The sequence below is a fragment of the Ahaetulla prasina genome, chromosome 9, assembly GCF_028640845.1.
Source record: "Ahaetulla prasina isolate Xishuangbanna chromosome 9, ASM2864084v1, whole genome shotgun sequence".
Classification (NCBI taxonomy): domain Eukaryota; kingdom Metazoa; phylum Chordata; class Lepidosauria; order Squamata; family Colubridae; genus Ahaetulla; species Ahaetulla prasina.
Window position 1 is genome coordinate 7,921,066 of NC_080547.1, and position 13,594 is coordinate 7,934,659.

General features: G+C 41.4%; 1 protein-coding gene across 1 annotated transcript in view; it reads left to right on the forward strand.

Moving 5' to 3' along the window:
- Positions 1 to 13,594, forward strand: part of KAT6A (lysine acetyltransferase 6A) — a 61,633-nt gene that overhangs the window by 32,862 nt on the left and 15,177 nt on the right. The window contains exons 9-13 of the mRNA XM_058194548.1: positions 3,656 to 3,771; positions 6,353 to 6,494; positions 7,055 to 7,216; positions 9,634 to 9,727; positions 12,164 to 12,395. Coding sequence (XP_058050531.1) covers positions 3,656 to 3,771; positions 6,353 to 6,494; positions 7,055 to 7,216; positions 9,634 to 9,727; positions 12,164 to 12,395 — 746 coding nt within the window. The remainder of the gene's footprint in view (positions 1 to 3,655; positions 3,772 to 6,352; positions 6,495 to 7,054; positions 7,217 to 9,633; positions 9,728 to 12,163; positions 12,396 to 13,594) is intronic.

The following is a 13,594-nucleotide window of genomic DNA, read 5'->3' on the forward strand; positions in this document are numbered from 1 at the left end:
TTTTGAAGCACCTCTGTGTACGATTAAAGAAATGCTGACGGCCCCTCCCAAAAACAGAATATTCGCAGTTTCCTTAGCCAGGTTATAGATTTATATCCATTCTCATTGTTAAAAACTATTACGTATTTTCCACTCCTATTGGGAATGAAATGGCGATCGATTCAGTAGGGCCCAAAGGTCTTTTTTCAGGAGGCAACTGGACTTCCTTGTTTTTTTCTTTTTCTTTTTGAAGACGTTTCGCTTCTCATCCAGGAAGCTTCTTCAGCTCTGACAGGATAGTGGGGGATGGCAAGATTTATATTCCTTGCATTCAGTAGGGCGTTCTTACAGGATGTTTATTCCACCGACTATTGTATTTGTTAGAGCATGTTAATTGAAGGCAGATTGTAGAAGTAAACTTTTTTTCCCCGGTTTACCTGTTGTGTCCCCTCCTTGGCAAAATAAAAGAGACTGTGATGAAAACACATTGTCTAGTTGAATTTGCTCTAACTCCTTCGATAAAGCAGTCAATCCCTCAGGCTTGAGACTCTTCATAAAGAGAGCCCTGGGAATCAGTTGGTGAACTCCGGCAAAGAAATGACATTTGGAAGAACTGAATTTCCTTTAGTGTGCAGTGCAATACAGAGACAGAAAGCTTTTTTGGTCTAGCAGGTTGTGTGGTAGTAAGTGTGAAAGCAAGGCAAGATTTTGCAGAGGCCAGTGTTAGACCCACTGCCACGTGAAATAAAAGAGACGGTAAACCTATAAATTCTCACAGATTTGCTTTGCCCTGAGGTTGGATATAGGAACATACAGATTGCTTTGTTGGTTAAGATCAAAAATTTACCTACTCCAGCATCCTTTTTAATACTTGTCAGCCAGAGGTCTCTAGCAGGTTTTGTGAGCATGGCATGATGGCAGTAGCTAGCCATTTCTTGTTTTATCCTCAGTATATGGTGATCAAACTTGCTGGCCCTAAATACAGAAATTGTGTTTCGCTATTAAAACCCATCCTTACCTTGCATAAAATGTCACCCACGCCTAAATTACATAATCTTCACTAAGTTCCAAAGTTTCATGTGCTGGGTTCTGAAGATATCTCGGTTTAATAAACTGTGTTTCCTACACTTCAGCTGAATGTTGTAAACTCTCCACTCCTGCTTTATAGTGGAGGATTTAATGTAGGTTTTATGTCATGTAGGTTAATGTAGGACATTAACCAGCATCATGTCCCATCCAACACTGGAAATTTAGTTTAATCTTGGACTACAAATTTGGATAGGAAACTAGGGAACAAGAGAAGAGAAAACAAACTAACTGATTGTTTTCTGTTGATTTACTAAAAAAAAAAAGAAAAAAGAAAAATAGAGCTGTTTATAGGTATTTTTAAACATGATAGAACTATTTTTTACACTGTCAAATTATCATTTGGAGGGAGATCAGCTCCCATGCAGTAAAATTAGACCATTGTTAACTTAAACCTGAAAATACTTGCCTTTCTTTCATGGTCTTCTAAACGAATCCTGCCAAACTCTAGCTTAAAAGATGATTAAAATTATTGGTTGAAGGGCAGTCCTAAATCTTTGGGGACATAGTAATTGTGGCTTAAGCTAAAGAGAAAATAATTCATGGGACTGAAGTAAGGAAAGTAGTAGGCAGTACACGAACCCCAGGAGATTTGTTTGCCTGATTAAAATGCTAAACAATGATTTGGCGTGTCGCTGCGGCTCGGTTCAGTGCATGAGGATGGGGAAATCGTGTAGGCCCAGCCCTTGTTCTTTTATCTAAAGGTTTCAACATGTTCCTGTAATTCCCTAGAAAAGGGAACATAAAAGGAAAAGCAACCAGCAAGCAATGGCTTTATGTGGAGTTTCAGTTCTGCCTAAGCTGAACTAATTAATGCCCACTGAGGAGCCATCTGCATGGCCTTCCTGAACTGGGGAAAAAATAAATAAATAAAAATTGAGCAGTTCCAGAGGGAAAGGAGACAAGAGTTGGACTTTCTGGCTGTAATGTGTTTTTTGTTTGTTTGTGTTTTTTTTTTCCGGTGCAAGAACTGGACACCTGAAACCATCTGTAGGCTAAGCATATATTTCGGCAGGATGTGCCGCACTTGAAGCTCAGGTGCTGATAGCAAGACACCTTAGTATCTAACAAACAGCAGCTGGAGTAATAAGAGGGGGGAGAGAGAGAGTGGGGGGGGGAAACTAGGAAAAGCTGTAAAACATTTATAGTCTTTATTGTTTAAAGTTCTCAGTGCACAGGAGAAACTAAACAGGAAAGGATTAAAAGAAGCCTAATGGGCATTTTCTCTTCACCCTTCAGCCTCTGCATGTTAGGGCAATTTGCAAGGTATTCCCAGCGAAAAGGGGTAGTAGGTAGAGAGGAGGAAGAAAGGAGTCCTCTGTTTTACAGAGAAGTAAAACTGTAAGTAACAATTAAGGCCAAAATTATGTTGATCACTTGAAAGGCAGAGTCATGACTCCCCCCTCCCCCACCCAAGAGCACTTAAACTTTTATGACCTCCAGTCTTCCTGCAGAAAATCCCCGGTTCTCCCCGTCCCCATAAAGTTGTTTACTTTACAGTTCCCATTAAGGTTCTTGGAGTTCCTAACTTTGTTTTTACGGTGGCAAATGGCATGTGTAGAGAGAAGTTTTCTTTTGTCATTGTATAAAAGTCATATCTATCTATTATCTATCTATCTATCTATCTATCTATCTATCTATCTATCTATCTATCTATCTATCTATCTAGAATAGAATAGAATAGAATAGAATAGAATAGAATAGAATAGAATAGAATAGAATAGAATAGAATTCTTTATTGGCCAAGTGTGATTGGACACACAAGGAATTTGTCTTCGGTTCATAAGCTCTCAGTGTACATAAAAGAAAAGATTCGTTCATCAAGAATCATAAGGTATAACACTATTTATTATAGCTATTTATTATAGATGCCCTTGATATATTGTTTTCCTTCGAGGTGGGTGGCATACGAATTTCACAAATAAATAAAATAAATATAAATAAATACAATCCCAAGGCATTTATTTCCTTAGAACGATAAGGGGAATTTAATTTCCTTATGATCATTGCCTGGGTCATTACAATAACAGACATTTCTAGAAATATGAAGTATGACTGGGATAACCGTTTTCCTATGTACCGTATATACTCGAATATAAGCCGATCCGAGTATAAGCCGAGGTCCCCAATTTTACCCCAAAAACTGGGGTAAAACTGGGGACTCGAGTATAAGCCGAGGGTGGGAAATGAGGCACCTACCGGTCGGCGAAACCCTCCCTCCCTCGGCCGAGAAGGCTGGCGGCTCCCCCGCCCCGCCCTCTCACTGCACCGGCAGGGCTTCCCCGCGCTAAAGCAAAAGCCCGCCAAGTTCGCGCCGGCCGGTATAATGTGAAAAAAACGAAAAAAAAAAAAACTCGAGTATAAGCCGTATATACTCGAGTATAAGCCGAGGGGACGTTTTTCAGCACAAAAAACGTGCTGAAAAACTCGGCTTATACTCGAGTATATACGGTAATTTTTTTTTATTTTCTCCATATTTTGGCATTGGTGGAAATTGACGTTCACATAAACTTTGTTGCTTTTTTTAAATAGGTTCCCAGAGCCGTGGAGTAAAATTGAGAGGGTTAAATTTGTTTCTTTCTTTTTACAGAAAGTAGGAGTGACAGGGGCACATGACCCTCAAGTCCGGTGCCCATCAGTCATCGAGTTTGGAAAATATGAAATCCACACCTGGTATTCTTCTCCATATCCACAAGAATATTCCAGGTACGAAGCACCTTTTATGATGTAGGGCGTGTTGCCTGATGGAACTTTTTGCCACTGCTGGAAATAAAACGGCAGCTATTACGTATTTATCCAACACACACATGTTTTAAGCTCTTGCCCTCCCTTAAAAACAGGATGGCATATCAGATGGAGAAAGAAAATAGTAGCCAGCAGTGTAATAAGCATAAGAAAGATGCAGATAAAGAAAAAAAGATGCAGATAAAATGTTGGAGGGTAAAGTAAAGAATATGTTGGCTGATTTTACAACAATCTGTTTCCTAAGTTCATTTTTCAAAACAGCTTTGAATATTTTTAATAGAGGCTTTTATACGAGAGAGTATATTTGAGTGTGGTTCTTGGTGTATAGTTAAATTAGGTTACTTTCCTGTAACCCTTTTGCATTGCTCACTTTTGAGCTTGGGAAATACACTCCCTACTTTATCTGCTTAATAATAATAATAATAATAATAATAATAATAATAATAATAATAATAATAATAATAATAATAATAATAATAATAATAATAATAATAATAATAATAATAATAATAATTTAATTTGTATACCACCCTTCTCCCGAAGGACTCAGGGCGGTTTACAGCCAAGATAAAAACAGTAAAGACAAATACAATACTAAAAACATACATTAAAAAACTTATTAATTTTGGCCCAATTTTTAAAATACAATCAATCCCGATAAAAATTAATAAAATTAAAACCCATAAAATCAACTAAAAATTAAAATTCAAGCCAGTCCAGCAAGACGGAATAGATAAGTCTTAAGTTCGCGGCGAAAGGTCCGAAGGTCAGGTAGTTGTCGAAGTCCAGGGGGAAGTTCGTTCCACAGGGTCGGAGCTCCCACAGAGAAGGTCCTTCCCCTGGGGGCCGCCAGCCGACATTCTTTGGCCGACGGCACCCTAAGGAGTCCCTCTTTGTGAGAACACACAGGTCGGTGGGAGGTACCAGACGGCAGTAGACGGTCCCGTAAATATCCTAGATAGTGCTAGATATACAGGTAGTCCTCGACTTACGGCCATAATTGAGCCCAAAATTTATGTGACTAAATGAGACATTTGTTAAGTGACTTTTGCACCTTTCTATGACTTTTCCTGCCACATTTGCTAAGAAAATTGACACAATTGTTAAAATTAGTAACACAGTTGTTAAGTGAATTTGGGTTCCCTGTTGACTTTGCGTATTCAGTCGGTCACAAAAGGATATGTCACGGCCCCGGGGATGCTGCAGTGGTCACAAGTGTGAAAAATGATCTTAAGTCACTTTTTTCTGTGCCACCGTAGCTTCCAAGGGTCACTAAATGAACTGTTGTAAGTCAAGGACTCCCTGTATCATGCTGGAAGTCAGCTTAAGTAGTCTTTCCCTTAGGCCTCTCCAGGTCTCCATCTGCTCCTGGGTCTCTTTGGTGCAATACTGTCCAGTGAATGTTTACTTAAGGGAAAACACTTTCTTGGCCTTGTTATTTGTTGCAAGGATGGCAGGTGGATCGGCCTCCCGGAATACCCCCAATCAGCTGTTCCCAGAGGTGAATTTGGCAACAGGTTCCTTGGTTGTAAGCTTTGTGCCTTGCTTTTTTTTTGCTTTTTTTTTCTGCCTCTGAAACTCCATTTCAGAAAAAACTTTTTTCTGCTTCTGAAAGCCTCCAAAACAGAACTTCAGAAAAAAAGCCTCTGAAACTCTGTTTGGGGGCCTCTTTTCTGAAGCTTCTTTCAGCCGCTGAAACCTCCGTTTGAGAAGCTGGGCGGGGCTACATTCGGAGTATAAGACGCACCCAGATTTTCACCCTCTCTTTTGGGGGAAAAAGGTGCGTCTTAATACTCCAAAAATATATTATATTATATTATATTATATTATATTATATTATATTATATTATATTATATTATATTATATTATATTATATTATATTATATTATATTATATTATATTATATTATATTATTAATTATATTATATTATATTATTTGATACATTTTTCTTTAATAAGCATAAAAAACGCAATGTCTATATGACATTGAGCATAGTTAGTTTTGAACAACAAAAAGTCATTAAGCATGGTGGTAATCATGGCATATATATATATGATATATATATATATCATTGATAATAATCACATAGTAATAGTAACATTGGCTTATCCATACTAGGAAACTTTACTTAATTAATGATTCTCTTAGTCCCTTTAATTTCTAACCTCGGTTTCTGTTAATTAGCCATTGGTAAAACAGGCCCCATGTTAAAAAGCATTCAGTTTCTTCCGTCTGCTTTATTTTTAGTGTTAATCTGTCCATCTCTGCGCATTTAAATATTTTTTTAATAACACTTTCATCTGAAGGCATCTCTGTTGGGCAAGGACAATTCTTGCTGCTGTTAACACATGTAAAATTAAGTATGTATTCCCTTTATTACATTGTTCTGGTAAAATACCCAACAAAAATAGTTTTGGTTTAAAATCCATGTGTTGCTTTATCATTTTTCCCTAACCATGTATGTATTTTGGTCCACTTTTTTTTTTTTTGCCTTTTTTCTTTAGCTCCAAGTGGGTGTTAACTGGTTTATATTTTTTCAGGTTGCCCAAGTTGTACATTTGTGAATTCTGTCTCAAATACATGAAAAGCAGAACTATTCTCCAGCAGCACACGAAGAAATGTGGTTGGTTTCATCCCCCAGCCAATGAAATATACAGAAAGAGTAATGTTTCGGTTTTCGAGGTAAATTTCAACAGCTCTTAACTGCTGTTTGTCCCAGTAAAACAGGAGACCTAGTTCACAGTGAATTTTTCACAGCAAGTTCTGAACCAAGGAATAGGAAACTAGCTCTAGAACACAGAAATGTAATTTGAATAGAATCTGGGTATGTTGTTTGCAGAGTCCTGGGCGGCCAGCAATTTTTAGTGAAGATACAGTCGGTGAGAATTTAGTGTATGTCCACATGTTTCTGCTGTAAATTTCTGCCTTCTAAATTGGCTTTTTAAATACCATTTCCAAAAAAGAGTTCTGTTTCACGAGTTAGAAGTAGTGCATAGCCGTTTTAGTGACTCTTTAAATAAGGTTATAAATTCTTGGCCATATAAACAAATCTAAGTGGTTGCTAAGCTTAAGAATATGGGTTGCCCGGGGGAGGGGGGGGGACAAAGGCCAGAGCAGTGATGTTTTCCAACTGTTCTCTTTCTCTTAATGCTTTCAAAAATGTTGTTTGCTCTAATATTATTTGGCCATGGTACAGTATTTCATTGCGGTTTTCTGATAAATTAATCTACTTTTCTTTTAAGGTGGATGGCAATGTCAGTACTATTTACTGCCAGAACTTGTGTCTATTGGCAAAACTCTTCCTGGACCATAAGACTCTCTACTACGACGTGGAGCCGTTTCTTTTTTATGTGCTGACGCAGAATGATATGAAGGGCTGTCACCTCGTCGGCTACTTCTCCAAGGTGAGGGTACAGATGGTTGAAACCTGGGTTTTGATGTGCAGGAACCCTAGATGGGTGTATCCTCCTAAGTCACCAAGAAACAAACTCAGTTTGAAGGGGACTTTGGTTTCGTTTTGCAACGCTGGGCATTGGTTCTTTTCTGACCCCTCAACCGAAGGAAATAGCTTCTGTACTATTAAAAAAACTGCTACAAATCTACGGAAAGGAATGTGGACTTTGGAAATCCATTTAAATGATGCAAGCTACCGTGCTTCCCCAAAAATAAGACCGCCCCCGAAAATAACCCCCCCCCCAATAAGCCCTCCTCTGAAAATAACCCCCCCCAAATATTTAAACGCATGCACAGCCGGTCCCTGCCATTTCCTGTGGTTAGGGTTAGGGAGATAGAGCTGGAAATCAGGTAAGACGGCAAGAGGAGCCCCGATAAGAGATAAGACCTCCCCGAAAATAAGGCCAAGCGCTTAAAAAATATAAGACAGGGTCTTATTTTCGGGGAAACGCAGTATGTATATTAACGGGCATTTCCTCACCTGCATCTTTAAGTTTTTATATGCATTGTATTTTTTGCTAGTTATTCAGGATAGTAAGTGCTGCATTCAGCATCAATTCCCATGCTCCCCCCCCCACCCAACACCACTTCTGAAACTCAGCCACCACGAGATACAATTTGTGCAAGAGGATAATTAATTTTTCCTTCTCCTATCTCTGCCTTTTTCTTTTTCCATCGTATTAAGCCTCCTGTGCTGGTTCTGTATCTCTGGAAATTACCTTTGAAATTAGTCTAACCTGCATTCTAGTGGCTATAATTGGGCTGGCGTTTTCAGTGTGCGAATTCAAAGTGATCCTGCAGTCATTCTTCCAAAAGTCTGCTGGATTTTAACTACATGTGGGACTTCTGAAGCTCTGGGTGCAGTTTTCCCTATCCCTTTTAAGACGCTGTCTAGACAAATCCAGGGAACTGAAGCAGTTAACGTTGGCTGGCTTTCTCTTCATCCTGTCTTGAACAGAGTGTATCCTCCAAGGAGCCTGAATTCCAGCTTCGCGGTTCTAAAGGGAGGTTTTAAATTACTTCCTCATCCCTTGGGTAGCGAAGAGTACAGCTAGTTGGTGAAGTAAACATTCATTGTTAGCGCGCCACCAAGCCCGCTGCTCCTCAAATCAGATGCTGATCTCATTGCAAAGCTTTTGTTTGCGCGCTGGAAAAAGGAATTGAGACCGAACGTGGCTTTCGTATTCCTCCTGCATAGATGGGGTCCATCTTAAGCGTGAAGGCTTAAGGCTCGCCTTTTGCAGAAGCTGTTTTGCTTGGAGAAGAAATTTGCCAGTGGGGTGGATGGGAAGGGGAGGGGGGAATAACCATGCTGTTGTAGTTCAGCTAGCCTGCCTGCAGAATGGGGTATGCCTGCTAGATTGTAGTTCTGATGTAAGGACCTAAATCCTTTGGGGGGTTTTTTTTGGGGGGGAGGCACTAATTTCCACTCTGCAAGGCAAGGAAAGAAGTGTGCATGTGCGTGTGTGAGATTCGTGGTAACAAGGCAATGTTGAATAGGTTAAAAACATTATCACAGAAAAGAAGACAGAGCTTAAATACAACAGTAGCATTTCAGGAAGTACACGAACATTCAAACAGCTACTGTTCAAATGGTTCACAAATTGTCCCAGAAATGCTGTTTTCCTGAAGGACAGCAGGGTCAGAGGTGTGTGTGTGTGTGTGTGTGTATCCAAATGGGCTTTGAGGGTAAATACTACTCCAGAGGGGAGAAGCAACAACAGGGATAGCACACCTCCAGGGTCCCACAAGGTGGCATTATTTTAGAGATGGGCCTGGAGTATGCCCACCACGTCAGACTGTTGTAAATTGAGGGTTCCCTCTATTCATTTTCATTACTCCCTACAGACACCTGGGTAGTTTCATCCAGTTCTCAATATCCCCATTATTCTGCTCCGTAGCTTCAGAGAGTCATGCCTGCCGAAGAAGCTATTTCCCTAGTAATAAATACTTTTGGGTTTATCCTAGAATCCAAACCACATAAACATTTCCCAGATATTCTCCCCCATCTTAAGTGGCGACTGGGGTGGGTGGGGGGAGCCTTTCTGTTTTAGAACGTTCCAAAGAAGCAAGACCCTTGAGGGTGGGAGAAGCCAGAGTCATTTGGAATAAACACTGCTGGATTTCAGGAACCAAACATCCTCCGTCATCTCCCCTCCCCGCCCCTTCCCTGCTTCCCAAATAATTAGAGGTTTACTGTTGTTTTTCACTTGATTCTCTTTGACTCCCAGGTGGAATTACACTGTGTCTTTGGCTGGAATATTCCCTCCGTATTAATTATTGTCCTCAAGAACTCTTCTGTGTCACAAGGCCTTGTGTTTAATCACTGGATTCTCCCCCCACCCCGCTCTTTTTCTCTTTTTCCTAGGAGAAGCACTGCCAGCAGAAATATAACGTCTCCTGCATCATGATTCTCCCCCAGTACCAACGCAAGGGCTATGGCAGGTTCCTCATCGACTTCAGTAAGCCCCTTCTTATTTTTTTTCTCTGGGACGTTTCGACGAGGTCTCACTCGTCATCTTCAGGCTGGTGCTTACGGCTTTGTGCTTGTGCGAGCTTTGCCACGCCCAGAGAACCGGTAGGAAAAAATTTTAGATTTCACCACTGCTTAGAAACACGGCTTACAGAGCAAAGAGGTGAATTTAAACTACTGCTGTGCATAGGAAAAATGAAAGTGTACTTCCATACCAGTCTGAAAGTTCAGAACACACCTCAGCCTTATTTGAGAAAGAAGTACTCTGATTATTCTTTTTAGTTGATTTCAGAGACCAGAAAATCTGATACATGTGGGATGTTTTTTTTTTTTTTTATATCTTGAATTGTGCACGGAAGCCAGTTAGTAGCCAAATCCAGTTGGATAGCAAAAGTACCTTGTCTGGCCTTGATGGCAATGATAGGAAATATAAAGCAATGCAATGCTGTCTGGAGAGGAAGAGGAGTTCCATTTTCAAAGCCAAACTAAGTACCTCTTTACTCATATCTTTAAATGAGAAGATGCTCATCCGTGCAGACAGCTTCCTCTGTTGCAGAAAGTGAGCTGCGCACATGACGTGACCTAAAGGGATGCTGACGTTTCCGCCCTCATTATCCGAAACAAACTCCGTGTGCTGATAACAGTTTCTGGCTGGGGTTCCGGTTCTTTTTTACCTTCTTTAAGTAATTGCTTGTTTAACCTCTTGTAGCTGTCTGGTGTATTTGAAAAGCTCAGTGAATCCCAGGCCTTCAAATAAGTCTCCAAATTGACTTTATCATCAGCCTTCTCAAGGCGAAGTGTGAGTTGAAGGCTGGGGAATGCCCAGAGGGAGAAATATCTGCCTCTACCTAGGATCAAACTCACAACCTCCTGATTATGAGGCGAGAGCTCCACCTCTAGGCCACCGCACCACTCTTTGGAAAGGACCTTCCAATACGTGTTTACAATTACCCCAGTGGTTCTCAACCTTTATAATACTGCGACCCCTTTAATACAATTCCCCACAATGTGACGACCCCTTTAATACAATTCCCCATGATGTGGCGACCCCAACCGTAAAATTATTTTCGTTTTGAATTTATCGCGCCTGAAGCCGTATTGGCTAATGATCTGAACTGCTTGCGATTGCCTTGAGGACGGAGGCATTAAAGCGGAGACTCCTCCCCTATTAAGTTTATCGCACCTGAAGCCAGATTAGGCTAGCGATTGGGAGTGATTGCAGCTGGCTTGAGAGGGAGACATCAGAGCAAAGATTTCTCTCTTTTTTAATTCATCGCGTCTGAAGCCAAATTCGGCTAGCGATTTGAAGAGCCTGCAGCTGGCTTGTGGAGTCAACCATTCTTCGACTCGCAAGTATACTTCCCATATTTCCGATGGTCTTAGGCGACCCCTGGCAAATCGTCATTCGACCCCCAACGGGGTCCCGACCCACAGGTTGAGAACCACTGATCTACCCGGACATCATTCTCCAGCCTTTCCTTCAGTAGAACGGGTGCCAAAGCCCTTCTCTGTGACTTGGAAGAATGACTTGCCTCCATGACAAATTAAGATTTTGGTTAAAGGGGGGTCCATACCACTATGGTTTTCCCATATCTGTCCGTCTTCTGGAAAAATCTCAGCTCTTTATGAAAATCCCTCTTGGTGTTCCCTTTCTTGACTAATACCCTGTTTTCCCGAAAATACAATCTACCCTGAAAGTAAGTCCTAGCTTGATTTTTACACGTGCGCCCAATATAAGGCCTACCCCCAAAATAAGCCCTAATTAAGACCCCGCCCACTCTGGGGTGCATGGGTAAAAATTAAGCTGGGGTGGGGATGGTCGGGGGGTGGAGCTGCCCTACTATTTACCTTTGGACAGTTGTAGCCAGGCCTTGCACACCCCGACACCTGCCGCCTCGGCCCTTTTTGCTGTCAGAGGCCTTCAGGTAGTACTTCTTCTGCAGCCGGCCAGGTTTTCCTGAAGGCTTCTGCAGCCGATAACAAAGCTCCGGATCGATCCAGAGCTCTGTTATCGGCTGCAGAGGCCTTCAGGAAAGCCTGGCCGGTTGCAAAAGAAGTACTTCCTGAAGGCCTCTGACAAAGGAGGCTGGGGATGACACACGCAAGCGAGGGGAATCAATGGAAGACATCCTCTGAAAATAAAACCTGGTGCCTTTTTTGGTGCCAAAAAACCCCCCCAAAACAACAGCTTCTTATTTTTGGGGAAACACAATACAGGAGCTGAAGGCAAGCTCCCTGAGATTGATGTTCATAAGGACCAGAGTAACAACTTGTTGATCATAACAATTTGTTTTGTGATTCCCCTCCCCCGCCCCCTGAGGTGTCACTAGTGGTGTTTTAGGGGCCCTGAGAGGCCCCACAACTTAGAAGAGTGTGGTTGTGTGTACCTTACCTGGCCCTGAGCCCTTTCTGCTTTCTCTCTTAGGTTATCTCCTATCAAAACGTGAAGGCCAGGCAGGATCCCCGGAGAAGCCGCTCTCTGATTTGGGTCGTCTTTCCTACATGGCATACTGGAAAAGTGTCATCTTGGAGTGCCTTTATCATCAAAACGACAAACAGATCAGCATCAAGAAGTTAAGCAAACTGACCGGCATCTGTCCTCAAGACATCACCTCGACTCTTCATCACCTGCGCATGCTTGATTTCCGTAACGATCAGTGAGCATCTCATTTCCTTCTCTCACGGAATCGGGTGACCTACAGGAAACGGCAGGATGATGCTCAGGGCTGAATCTGTAGATGCAAAAATCCTGAAAAACCCCTTTAAAAAAAAAATCCATGTTTCTTTACTATTCTATACCTTTGTGCTATCAAGATTACTTTTGAGAGGTTGTTTTTCCCCCCCGGCAATCTCAGAAATCAGGGTGAATTTAGAGAGCCAGAGAAGTGACTCGGGTTGAAGTAGGAATGGAGAGGCCTACAAAATAGAATAGGAATAGGAATAGGAATAGGAATAGGAATAGGAATAGGAATAGACTAGACTAGACTAGAGTAGAGTAGAGTAGAGTAGAGTAGAGTAGAGTAGAGTAGAGTAGAGTAGAGTAGAGTAGAGTAGAGCAGAATAGAATAGAATAGAATAGAATAGAATAGAATAGAATAGAATAAGAATAAGAATGAATGGAATGGAGTGGAGTGGAGTGGAGTGGAGTGGAGTGGAGTGGAATGGAATGGAATGGAATGGAATGGAATGGAATGGAATGTAGGAATGGACTGGACTGGATGAAACTAGACTAGACCAGACCAGACCAGACCAGACCAGACCAGAGTAGAGTAGAGGGCAGGATGATGGGACTATGGAGAGAATAGAAGTAGAAGAAATAAGAGTAGAATAGAAATAGAATAGAATAGAATAGAATAGAATAGAATAGAATAGAATAGAATAGAATAGAATAGAATAGAATAGAATAGGAGTTGGGAGGGACCTTGGAGGTCTTCTAATCCAACCCCCTCTCAGGCAGGAAACCCTATACCATTTCAGACAAATGGTTATCCAATCTTCTCATTTTTTATATGGGTTGATGCATTATTATGAGCCCAACCAATGTGGAGTAATTCTTTGTCGAGAGTCTCTATGACATTTCAAAGGCCCCGAGCTTACAATGGTGAGCAACAGTTGCACGGCATTAGTAACAAGTGCTTAGTAATGCATCTCTCCTTTGGGTCTTCCAAACACCTTTTTTCTCCCTGCATTTCCATGTTTATAGCATGAACTTGAGGCTGAGTGGTGCAGTGGCCTAGAGGTGGAGCTCTCGCCTCACAATCGGGAGGCTGTGAGTTCAAACCTAGGTAGAGGCAGATATTTCTCTCTCTGGCTGGGCACTCTGAGAATATATCTGTTGAATAAAAACTCTGCATTG